General features: G+C 36.1%; 2 protein-coding genes across 2 annotated transcripts in view; one reads left to right on the forward strand and one right to left on the reverse strand.

Moving 5' to 3' along the window:
• Positions 1–1,041: 1,041 nt before the first annotated feature.
• On the reverse strand, positions 1,042–10,081 carry LOC111339219 (protein AATF). The gene is made up of 12 exons (XM_022945816.2): positions 9,689–10,081; positions 8,941–9,291; positions 7,341–7,478; positions 6,468–6,748; positions 4,844–4,966; positions 4,538–4,582; positions 4,261–4,371; positions 4,060–4,128; positions 3,721–3,785; positions 3,168–3,248; positions 2,709–2,780; positions 1,042–2,544 (listed from the first exon to the last, which is right to left on the reverse strand). The coding sequence occupies exons 1-12, from the start codon at positions 10,053–10,055 to the stop codon at positions 2,472–2,474; spliced, it is 1,776 nt and encodes a 591-aa protein (XP_022801551.2). The 5' UTR covers positions 10,056–10,081; the 3' UTR covers positions 1,042–2,471.
• Positions 10,082–10,296: 215 nt separating this feature from the next.
• LOC111339215 (eukaryotic translation initiation factor 4E type 3) overlaps positions 10,297–14,460 on the forward strand; it is a 9,783-nt gene continuing 5,619 nt past the window's right edge. The window contains exons 1-4 of the mRNA XM_088762207.1: positions 10,297–10,522; positions 10,595–10,667; positions 11,340–11,434; positions 13,334–13,394. Coding sequence (XP_088618333.1) covers positions 10,329–10,522; positions 10,595–10,667; positions 11,340–11,434; positions 13,334–13,394 — 423 coding nt within the window. The 5' untranslated portion in view covers positions 10,297–10,328. The remainder of the gene's footprint in view (positions 10,523–10,594; positions 10,668–11,339; positions 11,435–13,333; positions 13,395–14,460) is intronic.

Consider the following 14,460-nt stretch of genomic DNA (forward strand, 5'->3'; position numbering starts at 1 on the left):
TTATATAGCTTGTGTACAGTTGCCCATAGAAGTATTGTCACAAAAGATTAAAATAAACATACCCGGGAGATATTGACAAGTTAGGTTTTCTAAGCCAATATGGAAATATCCAAAGCCGACCGAGCAAACTAAAGTCTTGAGCAATCTAGCAAACTGAGATGATTAAAATCGTGTCCTCGACCTTTTATCAGCAATGATGATATCTCAATTTTCTTCCTTTTCTCTCTAAGTATTAGTATTGTCATTTATTATTTTTCTCCTATCGAGACGTTGACAGAAGTATAATTTTTTTTTGTGTCACTTTTTTCTGGATCGACAGGAGCGATTCGAATTTTTAACATTCACGCGACTAATTCTGTGACCCAACAAAGTAAGCGGCTTACCATGGCAGAATTTTTCGAATGCCTTTGGAAATATTTCGTTTTCAGTCCACCACACTCGTGCTATTTTTTGGAATGGAAAAGTATAATAACAATATTGGAAATGAGCAAATGTTTACTTACACTTGGCTCTCTACTAGATACAGGTCTAATTAATAAGGTCTAGAATAATTACAAAGAGGTTATTGAATCAATACTGAGAGCAGTCTGACCGTGTGAAAGCTCCGTTCTAGAAATTTTAGTCTGGCACAAGATGCCCAGATTTATTTAAAAAAGCCGCCACCTCGACTCACATTAAAAATATTACTGCTTTCCAAATAATATTGCAGTGTTTAATTAAAGCTTGTTTTTAAGATTTTTATGGGAAACGTTGAGTTTACGTATAACGGTCAATACAAATATACTTTAACTACGCGAAAAAATCGGCTGAAACTTGAGCTGATATCAAAAGTTTGATTGTTCCCTTCGTCATTCGCCAAAACAATCGCTATTTCTGATTTAACAGCAAAGAAACGGAACTCTTCGGTCACAAAAAAGACACATGGACACATCGTTGGGTGTAGTACTGCAACACAAGCGGAAAAATATGTAAAACTTGATAAGCTATTTCAAGTTAGTTGTCAAAATAATTGACCTTGGCTTTTTCAAAAGTCGCGTTCCAAACAGGAAAATTTTCCAATTTATTCAAAACAGCCATGGGTTCATTTGCATTATCACCAAAGTCAATAACACGTAAAAGAAGTCATGTTTTTCGGGTCTTGTTTCTTGTACGAGTGATCAGCTTAATTATTTCTCCGCACATAATGAATTGAATAGATTATTCAGAGAGGCCTAACTGATATGCGTTAACAGTTATTTCAATGAAACCAGTTATAAATTCGGACTACTTCTTGCAAAAATGATGCCTATTTCGATGCATACACGACGTTACTTACACGACCATGAGTGAGCAGTCACTTGGGAGCTTGAGCAACGACGACGGCAACGAAAACGTCGTGTCGAAATCTAACTTTTCCTTTTTGTAACTATTTTTCGGTTATTCCGATGTGTTTCACTTGGAAAATGGTGGTGAACTATTCAGGGACTATATCACTACGAACGGCGTTAAAGTAAGGAGAAAGAAAGAAAAATTAACCGTCATGCGCTCACGTTCTCGAGAAAACTTAAGTTTGGTTATTTCACGTTGTTGTTTTGCTGAGAACGGCAAAGAAATGTACCAAAATGTTAAACGCACGTGCAGGGCGATTATTTTTGCTCATTAAGCCTATTGTTTTCTGCCGTTCTCGTTGCCGTCGCGAAAGCTCCCTATTCTTTAGAAGAGGGGGCATGGGACTTGCGTATGTGCGAGCAAGAGAGGGACACGTGAAGATTTGGTGAGTGTCCTCCTTACACACTTCTCGTTGTACATGCCCATAAGGTACTCTTTTGGTCTTAAGTGGAATAAGCAGGCCAAGAGATATCTTCTTTTGTTAAACATGATGTAACTGAGGGCTTTTATGATGCGGCTTTATTTTAACCATCTTGTTCATCATATTAATATGCTGCCTTTATCATATAAGGGGCAAAATTACTGAATTGTGATTGGTCAAGACAGAGGGCATTTTTTCTTAATTTTTGTAATTGCCCCGGGAAAAATTACTTGAAAATGATTGGCTGAAAATCGCTTGGCAACAGCTGCCAAGGTAAAAAAATTCTGTTTGTTTTGTAACAATGGCGTCCCGTTTTGCGCGAGATCAGTTAGAAAACTTTTTGCCCCTTATATTATAAAAAAGTAATCACATGGTTCCTCGTAAAATTAAGGATTAATATCACTTGTATTTTCGGAAGTTGCAGAAATTGCCCGAGTCGCGCAGCGACTCGGGCAATTTCAGCAACTTCCGAAAACACGTGTGATATTAATCCTTAATTTTACGAGGCCCCGTGCGATTACCTATATAATCCTCGAAACACGGCTTCGTAGAATGTTATTAATGCAAAATTCACATGAGGCCATAGGCTACATTTCTCGTGAAGACTATATTATTTGCATTTACGACATCTCACGAACATCTTGATTCGATAACTGAGCTAATTGATATCACAGAGTTGTTTTCATCTGAAAACGTTAATATCTGCTGGCTTGTCCTGTTGTTTTGCTCCAAACAGAGAACAAAATAATTCATTCCTGTAGAGAAAGGTAAAGGAACACGATTGTTTGTGAAATAAAAAGGAGCTGATATATGAGCAGGAGAATCAAGCGGTTGCCAGAAATGGAAGCATGAGAAAAGAGAGACAAACAATCCAGAAAATGAACAAGTAAAACCAAAGAAAATTCATCTTTATACAAACCTTGAAGAGTCCGCCATGGTTCCTTTCTCTATAGGAGCCATGAAGCTTACAAGTTTTCCGTGAACATCATATCTGTGTGCAACAAGGAAGAAGATGATTACGTCCATTATTAGACTAGATAATCGGTCGAAAATTGTCGCAGTTAGTGCGCTTTTTGACTGAATGTCAAAAGGCCAAACGAAATGAAAAGGGCCAATCAGAAGAAAGGGAAATAATTTATAAGAAAGAACCAATGAAAATTTGCCGCCAAAATGAGTGCCCGCGCGCGGGAAAACGCGGGTGCGCGATCGCTTAAAACCGGCGCGAGTTTTTACAAGCAATCACAGAGCGCAATGGTGATGAGTAAAACCACAGAAAAGCCCGACCACTTTCGATAACATTCGTTTGAAAAATGAGGTGATACTTAAAAAGAGAAACTTTAGGCATGTTATTCTTCGCGGTTCTAGAGTTAGGACTCACCGAATTTTTCTGCCTTTACTGGCCTTCGTATCTACTTTCTTTTTCACTTTTCTTCTTAGTTTTTGAAGCGCTAGCCACTGTCTGAAAGCAAAGAGCATCACCGTTAACATTGAGAAATTTTTGTTTGAAACGAAGTCTGCAGTTACCGTGTCAGACCCGAGAACAGGTCGAATATATAAGATAAGAAATTGCGATTGGCTGTTGACCAATGCGACTGAACATTTAGCATACAAGAAGGATGCTACAATATCATGAGAAGCCGACAGCAGGTGACCATCTTTTAGCTCATTGTCAAAGGTTTCGACGCACGCTTGAGAAATTAATTCTGTTCCAAAGAAAAAGTAAGATCACGTGTGGTTTCCAGCAAGAAATTACACCGCGTTTTGACGATTTGTTATTTCTTTAAGTAAAAAAAAGAATAAAAAAAAAAGAATAAAAAAGGAATAAGTTAATCAATGGTATAGGACGAGTATGAAAATGGCGATCAATATTACCTGAGGTGGCGATTTTGAAAAAAAGTAAGTGTCAATTAGTAGTTCACTGTTGTTCTTACCTTCCCATCTCAATGGGATTATCAGTGTTTCCACCGGTTCGTTGCTCTATAAATTCCCTTAAAAGCTGTTAATTAAGAAAGAAATAAAATATGTTACTACACAACAGCACTGCGAACAAATAGTGAACGAGAAAAATACGAAGAAAAATGAGGCAAGAAAGAACGGAAAAAGCCAATCATATTATTTGTGAGGAAAAATGTTTATTTCATCGCATGGTTCAGTTACTATTTGTAGATAATTATTTCCTCTTAATTGAAGCTAAAGGAGTAGGAATTACTATGAAACTTGTCTTGCAATAAAGTTCTAGATACAGCCAAGACAAGGGAAGGTTTAGTTACCTGATGGTAAAAATCATCATCGTCAAATATTTCCTCATCGTAGTCTTTTAAATGGAAGTCAGACTGTTCCTGCAAGCAGCATCACACAACAAATACAATCATCAGCTTTGTTTTTCTTTAAAACGTTCCTATGATTGATGGACACCTGCTCAAGTGCATGTGTTGATAAAAAACAGACTGCAGTATCCATAACAACCAAACCTTGTTGGAGTCCATATCTTGGATTTCCTCTTTTTCAGACTTTCCCAATACTCTGTATGGGGTCCTTTTGAGTTGGGTTCGTTTTACAAGACGGCTTTTATCAGATAAAATCTGAAATTAAAACAAAAAAGGCAACTGTATTGGTTTAAATAATTTTCAAAGAGCTGGGCTAACACTGTTAACAATGTTCTCTACTGCGAGGATCGTGCATCATACGTAATGTTACAGAAGTAAAAAACATGTACTTTAATTCTCATCTTATTCTACAATAACTTACATGATTTATTTGAGCTACTGCTGACCGGTCAAAAGAACCAAAAGTCTGAAGAAAGGTAACATAAATATAGTTAGTTACAAAATGTTCATACAAAATATACGTGTAATGAATAAAAAGTGAACAAACTTATTTCACTGATTGGCATTCTACCGACTTTGCAAATGGGTTATAAAATATTAAAAGAAAAAAAAATACAACAAAGAGCTATACCCTGAATAAAGTACTCTTTCGTCAAACTAAAACATAATGTTATCACACATGTAAATCAAATAATAATTATTGTAACTGTGGTGAAAATATAGGTACCTTGCTGTTAATTTTTCCAGATGCCAATCGTGTTTTCTCACTCCATTTTGATATTGTAGCATCTCTGAAACCCTTAAAGGCTGCATGCCGCTTGGAAATACATTCTGCATATTCTGATGTTGCCTAGGAAAGCAAGGAAAACAAATTGGGCACCTAGATCTTAAAACAAATTTGGGAAAAAATTTAACAGAAAAGCTACATGTATAGGGCAGTTTTATTTGTAAAGCTCTTGGACCAATACACAAGGGGCTTTAAAAAATGGCACTTCAGCCAAGGCAAACTGACATTCCTACTTCAGTCTACCTTTTCGTAATTGCTGTAATTTTTATCGAAATAAAAAAACAGATTCAGGCAAAAATGAGTCTTAAAACTGTAGTTTCATTTGTTTTTCCCATGATTTCAGGAGCCTTGTATGCAACTGTAATCCTTACACTATGAAAATATCATGTAGAAATCAAACTAGTTTGAAATCATTTTAACCTGGATATTGTTTAAAACTACAAGGCATCAAAATCTATACGTATATGTAAATTGTGCTCTCAATGTATCCAAAATCACTTTCTAACACACTGAAATTGAAATCCCAAAGAAGAAAAACTATTTAAGATATAATTCCATTTCCTTACTATAAGAGAGTGAAATAAAGCTTAAATGTACGATGCAAGACAATAGCAACCGGTATTCTATACAGCATTCAGCAGACAACAGTATGAGCATTACTTCTTTTTTCACCTAGCTTTTCTGATAATGTCTGCATGTTTTATTTTCCTTGTAACATTAAGCTGCAAGGGGTACATGACTGTGTACAAAGTTCCTGTTGAAGTCTTCCATATGATGGCTAAAAATAAAGGTGCACAGCTTTGTGATTGATGCATATGTAGGTGGTGTACTTAGTACACATGCATCAAAAATACCATATTTTTTCACTTATAAGGCGCACTCAGTTATAAGATGTACCCTAACCTTTCGAAGATGATTGTAACAAGTAAGCAAAATGAAAATTATTTCACCTAAATATCTTGTTATAAGATGCACCAAGAATTTCGAAAAATTTTGTTGACCACATAAGCTGTACTTACAACAATTTCCTTTCAAAAGTTACTAATTACGGTATGAAGTTACAGCACGAAGCCTGGATGGTTAACAGCCCGTTTACCTACACACCTTCTGGAAAGAAGCGAGCGCCCAGTGAAGAGATGGTGTTGCCATGGAATGATCGAGCATGTAGCGAAATCCCAGTTGATTTGATTATGAGATTGCTCAAGTCCTATAGCATCAACAATGCTCTTTATGGAACTGAAGATTTTCAGTTTGGGACGACGAGGAAGAAGAAGCAGAAGAAGCAGAAGAGCCAATTGACAATGAGTTCGAGACAGACAGCAAAGCCGAGGACGATGAGTAGCTGAGCTCAGCCAAGCTTTCAAACAAAAGGTTCTTTTCAGAGCCACCCCGGTTCTACTTAGAACCACCAAATCAGGTAAAGTCAATGATCAACAATGTTTGTCTGTTGTTTATTCATTTACCGGTATTAATGAGCAGATTTTGATTGAACAAGCATAATTATTTTCTCATAAAAAATGGTGTGCCTGGTAAGTGAATAAAATGCCATTAATAGTAACCTTACCAACTCGTGTTTCCTTTTTGCTGGAAGCTTCAAGCTACCCTCTGCCTGTTTACCATTTACTTGATCCTTATTGGTAAAATTATCACCCTCCTCATCATCATTATTACTCTTTTCATCTTCTGTATCACTGGGTATTTCTTCATCCACATCACTACCTTGACCGGTGCTTTTGCTCAACTCCTTTCCTGGGTATAAGATGTCCTTTGTGTCTGGATTTTGGTCCAGTAGCTTTTCTTGTATCCACAGAAGATTTCCAAGAAGTTTTGCCACTGATTTTCTCCCTGTAAATAAATGTACCCTGTTAGATGTCAGGTAGTTTATTATAAGGCTCCTGTGGTGCACTAATTATTAGTAAGAACAACAAGAACAGTACCTGTACATGTACCAACTGCAGAATGATGTAAAAGAACTGATTCCAAGTAAGATGATCGTGGAAGGTTTACCCTTTCACACTCAATATCTTGTTAATAATTCTCCTTACTGCCTGTCATAAAATTCTTTGATATTACCTTGGAGAATTTGGTATTAGATCAACTAAAAATCCCCTAATTGATATTTTCCTTTATTCTTGTAACTTTTCTGCTTGATATTGTATTAATATTAAAAGGAGAATTTCTGTCTTGGAAAATGCTTATAGTTGCATTTAAAGTAAGATACAGAGTAGCTGGTCATTGAATAAGGACAGAATACAGAAAGCAATGGAAGAGTGACTGTCCCCAAAATGAGCCAGTCGATGAATATAGTGACAATAGTTACAATATATGCCAGCCTAACTATTCAATTTTTTACAAAACTCAGCAGTGGTAGCAAAAGGGATCAAGGTATAAGAGAGGGGTACAGAAGTAATAAGAAAACAGAACAGTTTTCTTTTACCTTCTTTGTATGTGTCTTTAAGGTTCTTGTCTCCAGAGAAATTTAAGGATGCATGCTGGTCAAGCTGTGGGAGTCTGTTGCCAATCAAAAGAGCCTTCTGTAATCGAATACGCATCTCAAGGAAACTATCCCACAAACCTAGGAAAAAAGCATGAGATAACTTTGCCAAAAAATTTAACACCTATTTAAAAAAAAAAATATGAGAAAAGTCAGAGAGAGAAAATAATGGATTTAAGTCTGAGCATATAAATAAATAAATAATAAATAATGATTTAACAATGGACATCCACTGGGTGGCTATTCTTGTCCACTGTTCCAGATCGAATTGGAATTTAGAATGTTGGTTTTTGCGGAGGGAGGAAAACCGGAGGACCCGGAGAAAAACCCTCGGAGCAAGGAGGAGAACCAACAACAAACTCAACCCACATGAGACGCCAGGTCCGGGAATCGAACCCGGGCCACAGTGGTGGGAGGCGAGTGCTCTCACCACTGCGCCATCCCTGCTCCCCATATCTATGCTACCAGGGTGAATCCACTTGATACAAACGTGACTAATGTATGGAACTGTTTTAATGTCAACATGGTGAGAAGAAACATGTTTTGCAGATTAAATTTGTAGCCAAAGTCATCAATTTGCACAACCTAAGCAACAGTCATACTCAAGTAATTTGAATATATCAACAAAGTTGAAATGGTAAATTGGCCACCGTTACGATTGTAAAAGCTGACGTTTCGAGCATTAACCCTACATTGGAGTGTTAGCCCTTTGTCGAGCGTTAGCCCTTCGTCGACCGTTAGCCCTTCATCAGGCGTTAGCCCTTCATCGAGCCCTTCGTTTCGCTCCGATGAAGGGCTAACGCTCGAAACGTCAGCTTTTATAATCGTAACAGTGGCCAATTTACCATTTCAACTTTGTTGATATATTCAAATTATTTCGTTACCCCCACCGACGCAGCCCCAAACAGTTTCTTTAGAAACTATCAGCCTTTATTCATACTCAAGGTCAAGAAGAGCACAATATTCATCTGGAGGAAATCTACGCAGAATAAACATGCATATATGTGCTTATGATTTAACTCTTCATGTTAAATATAGCTAATAGGCTGTACTGTTGGTAATAGACTTGATTTATAAGGAAAGGTAGAGAAAACAACAATTCTGCAGTATATACTGGAAATTTCCTGACAATACACAATCCATTGCAGCTGTAACTGTGTGTTCAAACTTGGGATTGAATAAATCAATTAGGATTGAGTTTCTTTTGGGAATTTACAAGTAGCTCAATAAGAGTGGAACACCATTAAATATCATGCACTCTGAGGTCTAAAAAAATTATCATTAAACCCTATAACGAAACAAATTATTATTATTATTATTATTATTATTATTATTATTATAATTATTATTAAAAATATATATAGGTATGTGTAGTGTTTTTCTTTTTTGGGTGGCCTTTTGTAAGGGAACCCTTTCCTGTTTTCTTGGCCTTCCCCTCAGCTTTGTATATGTGTTAAGTTTGTTGAGAAAATGATTAAAGTAAAGTAAAGTAAATCTGTTGGATTCCAAACCAGTCAGTTTCATTAACAATTTTGTGACTTACTAAGCTGATGCTTTGCAGCTGTTCCTTTCTCAATGTCTTCCTTCAGACTTGTTGAAGAAAACTGTTGAATGGTATTATTACCCATGTCATCTTCATCTTCTTCAATATCATTATCACTTTTACCACCATCTCCGTTTATGTCTGAATCATCGCCAGACCCAGCAAATTCTTCGTCACTTTCATTGTCAGTTCCTGAATGTAGACTGTCTTCCCCATCATTATCAATATCCTCATCATCATTATCATCGGAAAAAGTAACACGTTCCACTTCATCTACACTTCCTTCCGTATTGTCTTCCTTACTGTCAAGATAATCTTCATCTTCTGGTATTTCAACTCCGTTTAAATCATCTAATCATCAGCAAGGAAATTATATTTGAAAAAAGAAACCTTGTAAATGTTAAAGGATAAGCCTTTGCGTTTAAGGCACTTTTTACCCTATCAGACTACACTTTCTACCCATTTACTGGCCTAATAACCCCAATCAAACCCTTGGAGAGCCTTATGTGCATACGTATACCAGAGTGTTTCGCATGCTGCTTAGCGAGTTACTGTCTCAAAGTTATTGGCTACACTACGAATTTACCTTATGTATATTCTTTCTTCTCATTTAACGCAAAGGTGGACCAAACGTGATCGTCAAGCACGGAGTTATGCATGCACGTGCTCATTTAAGCTAACATAGCACGAGACCACCTGGTCTTAAACTTTCATAACTAATTGGCTTCCATAGGGAGTTTTTTGGTACCTCCAGAATCACTTTCAGATTCCTCTTCTTCGTTATCTTCCTCCTCTTCGCCTGAACCAGCGACGTGTTCCCGGGAGGCTTCAAGTTGAGCCCGTGAAATCTTATGCCCGGCATACTTCTTGTCGACATCTTGCAACAAAATGGCTGTTTTCTTACGTAAATTACTGGCGACTGAGGTTCCTTGATCTTCAAAGTCTTCGCCATCGTTCGCATTTTTGATTGTTTGTGCTCTCGTCACATCAAATTCGTCTTCATCCAAATCAATACGACTTGGTTCTGGATTCGATAAAGCACGCAGTTGCTCGGCTAAAGACGCCATGTTGGATTCGGCCGTAGCTTGGTACCCTGGCCTTAGTATAGAGTTCATGGGAGAATTGAAACTAAACTACGGAAGAAAGGAAGTCATTTAATTACACATTTCCTTGCTCGATGAAAATATTCTGCTAAAAATTTATTTCGGTACTTTCAGCAAGTCCATTTCACAATTGAGTAAGTTCATATTCTATTTTAATGAGAAAAAAACCGATTTAAAGAAAAAAAACACCCTTGAAATCGAAACATCACCAGCCGGACCCCTGCAGGTAATATTTTGGAAAATTCATGACGTATTTGTTGTGATTCCAAGATCATCGCTGTAGAAATGGCGGTCGAACAAAGGGCTTCTCCTGTCATATCAAATGTTTTTTTACCCGATCTCTCTCCCAAGATGGAGAATGATGGCGTAGAAGCCAACAGAAATTCACCTCATCTTTCAAGGCGATCGTTGAATGAATTAGAAAGCTCTGAAAAGAGTGGAATTCCATTAAATACAGCGTGGACTCTCTGGCATGATAAGTGAGAATAAATCATTTCTCTTCAATATTTTTGTTTTCGGATGCATGCGAAGTAACCATTGTTTGTTTCTAGATATGTTCGCGGGGCGACAGCGGCAGAATACGCAGCAAATCTCCGAAAGGTGTATACTGTCCACACAATCCAGGTATGTACGTTTTTCAGGTTAAAATCAACTGACAAAGTTCATGTTATCCACGAAAAATCGAAGGTCAGAGTAATTCGAGCTGTCAAATATAAAATAGTCGTTCCCCAGAGAATTGCGTATTCCTCTCCTAATCTTTGAACGTTACCAAAGCATAAGTATTTTTGTGGTTTTGTAATGCTGTATTTGATTTTTTTAGTAGGAAGTTGTGCGTGTACTCATTTACCCGAAAATTTATTTCGATTTCCAGAGTCTAGACTTTGACAAGGGGAGTGAATAAATTATGAGCTTGGTTGATATGATTAGGAAATGACGTTATTTAGTAGATCAGACCTCAGAAGGGACTCTTTATTAGCGAAAATGTCTTCCAAAAATTATTCGTTGCTTTCAAAATTTTGCTCGCAATATATTTGTGTTTGCAAATGTATTTTACATTTCATAATGGTTTTCTTAATTAAAAGTATACAAATAATTCGATCCTTGTGAAGTGAGAGTTGTGAAAAGATTCTTCGTAAATACTAATAGAAAGTTTTATACAATTGTAACAATCTTTTATGGTTCCTTTCGTCTTTCATCATAATACATGCCTGTACATGCATGCACAACTGTACCTCATTCAACTGTTAATTACAATATTAATAATTTGACATATTTCACTCATTTTTGAATTCTTAGAGTTTTTGGAGTGTCTTCAACAATATACCTTCGCCTTCACAACTTGATATTAGAACAAGCTATCATTTTATGAGAGGAGAGAGGAAGCCACTATGGTATGCATCTTTCATAAATTTAAGGGAGGGGGTACATAGATCTTGAGACAAGTGTGTTTAAAATAAAGGCCCTGAAAAGCTCTCAGATCATAGATTTTTTCAGACAAAATTAGTGATCACATTTTTGCATTGTGGATCAGGTGAAATATTTGTACTAGGTTCTGGGTTCTGTTGATGTATGGCATGTTGTAGAAGGAAGCAAGAATTAATACGCATCTGATACACTTGTCTGAATACTGAAGAACAATAAAGAAGAAAAGTAGACATTAGATGTTGGAGTGATGGGCCAGGTCAAGAAAAAAAAAAAAAAAAAAACGTGTAGTTTGGATCAGCAGTGTTGCATGGATTAAGGACGGCTTATATTATTTTTGTGAAACAAAACGAAACGAAACGAAATTGTACTATTTTGCGAAACGAAATGAAATGAAATGAAATTTTGCGAAATGGCCTTTTTTTGCCTTTATTTAGCAAATATGTCCTCTTCGTCCGAAATGAAATGTGTCCACTAATAAAATGATCAATATTTCTAAGAGCCTAATCACCTCTCATTTTATTCACCATAATTTATAGTACTCATTTTGCAAAGTACTAATTTTGACAGAATTACTATTTTGCGAAATGGCGTTTTTTCACCTTTATTTAGCAAATATGTCCTCTTCATCCGAAACAAAATGTTTCCACTAATAAAATGATCAATATTTCTAAGAGCCTGGTCACCTCTGGTCACCTTATAACGTATTTTCCCAGCAGTTTGACCAAACATGGAGCGTTCATTGAGTTTGGCTGGAATTGCCAGTCACCCATGTGGCTTGTTGGTCAGCTATAAAATTGAGTTGCGGCAACCATAAATAGAACAGAACAAACTACAAGGAATACAGAGCAGAATAGAAAACAGAATTATAACTACAATAAAGAGTAAACTCCGAGCCAATAAAGAGCAATCGAGAACAAAAACAAGTAGTTGTCTTTCATTTTGTTTCGGGCAAAGAGGACATATTTGCTAAATAAAGGTGAAAAAATGCCATTTTGCAAAATAGTAATTCTGTAAAAGTTACTACTTTGCGAAACGAGTTCTATTATGGTCAATAAATTGAGAAGTGACCAGGCTCTTAGAAAGATTGATCATTTTATTAGTGGACACATTTTGTTTCGGACGAAGAGGACATATTTGCTAAATAAAGGCGAAAAAACGCCATTTCGCAAAATTTCGTTTTGTTTCGTTTCGCAAAATAGTACAATTTCATTTCGGTTCGTTTCGTTTCGGAAAATAGTATAAGCCATTAAGGACCATATAGGCATACGGGTCATAGGATAAAATTAGTAACCCATTGGTGCCTTACTGACTTTTAAAATAAATTAATTAAAATCAGTTTTATTAAATTCTGCATTTTGCAGTTTTCTTTGTCATCTGTTTAAATTACCAGTAGCTTCAGCAATTTGAATTTTTCTTTGTCCATGAATCTGAGAGCTGTTTTGATGGTCATTTAGCAATTGACAATAGTTGATTTTTTCTCAAATTTGAGTTGTTCATGCTACACCATCGAAAGAGCATAGATTCAAGATTAAGTAAGATTGCTGAATTTAAAGATTTTCACTTTAAGGTAACATCTGTCTCAACATTAATTTTTGTGATCAAGACTACATTTATTTTTAATGACATCTTATGCGTATTATATCACATATATTGTACAAATTTTTATCATTATTAATTATTAGTAAATTATCTTACTTTTGTTTTGTATGTAAGTTAGTAATAGATATTGGTTTTAGGACTAGTTTCAATGCACGACCCCATAAGTGTGGAGCTTTAAACACTTATCGCGTTGAAATAAAGTTGATGTCATGTTATGTTATGTTATGTTAGTTGTGATTCTATTTTATATGCTTTCTTCTGACTAGGGAAGACAAACAGAACGTTAATGGTGGATATTGGAAAATGCGTTGCGTCAAACATAACACTGTAAGTCCTTGAAATAACAAATGATATTGTACATGTACAAGGCAAGATTTACACTTTCTATATTGTAAACTGAGTCATACATGGAATACTCACAAAACATGCACTTTTGTGAACAATGGGGAGAGAAGGCCACTGGAAAATTAACAAGCTTGTTAAAATAGGGAGGCTGCAATGACCTTAATTTAATTTAATAAATTACAATTTACTTGTAGGTTGCACAGATTGTTCATGTAAACAAATAATTATGAGTGCATAGCCCTCAAAATATCAAGCATTTTAACAATTGTGGGAAATCAGACAAGTCATTATTATAATGGTATTTTTTGATATTGTTTCTAAACATGGAAATTTGATTTGATCTCTGTTTAAGTTTTGGAAAATTGTCTAAAAGGAATGAGTGAATATAAATACTTTTTAGATCAGCCAAAAAAAGAAAGAAATGAAAAAATCAATTAATTAATTGCTTTCAGAATATGATTAATGTTAATAAGTTTGAGACAAACTCCTGGGGCCCATAATTTTTTCTGAAGGTCCTGGTCACTGACCGGTTTATAAAGCTGTTCTGTTTTCATTGAAGATGGGGATTTCAAAAGTTTTGAAAACAAGTACAACAAAACTATCAGCTAAAAAACAAAATGGACTGATCTGGGTGTTAGAACCTGCTTTTCTATCCTTTGAATTTTGAATTTAAAATATAGCATTGGGTCAGTTAAGTTAACAGGACTTTCGTGAAATGGGCCCTCGGACTGAAGGCAACAGAGTCCTCGAAAAAGTAATGGAATTTGTCCTGGAATTTTAAGACATTTTTGGTCTAAAGGGTTTTTTAGTGTCCAGGTTTTGCGTAGAATACGAAGATTTTGCCTCATCTAGAATGTTCGTCAGTTTCGAGTTGAATCTGTACTGATCTTCATTGGCCTTCTTCTTGAACCGGCGGGGTTCTTCAAACTTCAATTTCTTAATCTCACGAAGATGCGAGTCAGCAGTGTCAGAGTTAGCCCTCTTAATGTCGGAAAGGGTAGATACACAAGCCCAGAATATCCTCAGCAGAGAGCTTGTAGATTGCTCC

Source organism: Stylophora pistillata, chromosome 5 (assembly GCF_964205215.1).
Source record: "Stylophora pistillata chromosome 5, jaStyPist1.2, whole genome shotgun sequence".
NCBI classification, from domain to species: domain Eukaryota; kingdom Metazoa; phylum Cnidaria; class Anthozoa; order Scleractinia; family Pocilloporidae; genus Stylophora; species Stylophora pistillata.

What these genes read in the sequence shown, in the direction of transcription:
- LOC111339219 (XM_022945816.2), bottom strand. Translation starts at nt 10,055, where the DNA reads ATGAACTCTATACTAAGGCCAGGGTACCAAGCTACGGCCGAATCCAAC. An exon ending in CAAAAAGGAAACACGAGTTG is followed by an intron (nt 4,967 to 6,467) that starts GTAAGGTTACTA and finishes TTGCTTTCCTAG; the next exon opens with GCAACATCAGAATATGCAGA. An exon ending in AAGATATGGACTCCAACAAG is followed by an intron (nt 4,129 to 4,260) that starts GTTTGGTTGTTA and finishes TGCTGCTTGCAG; the next exon opens with GAACAGTCTGACTTCCATTT.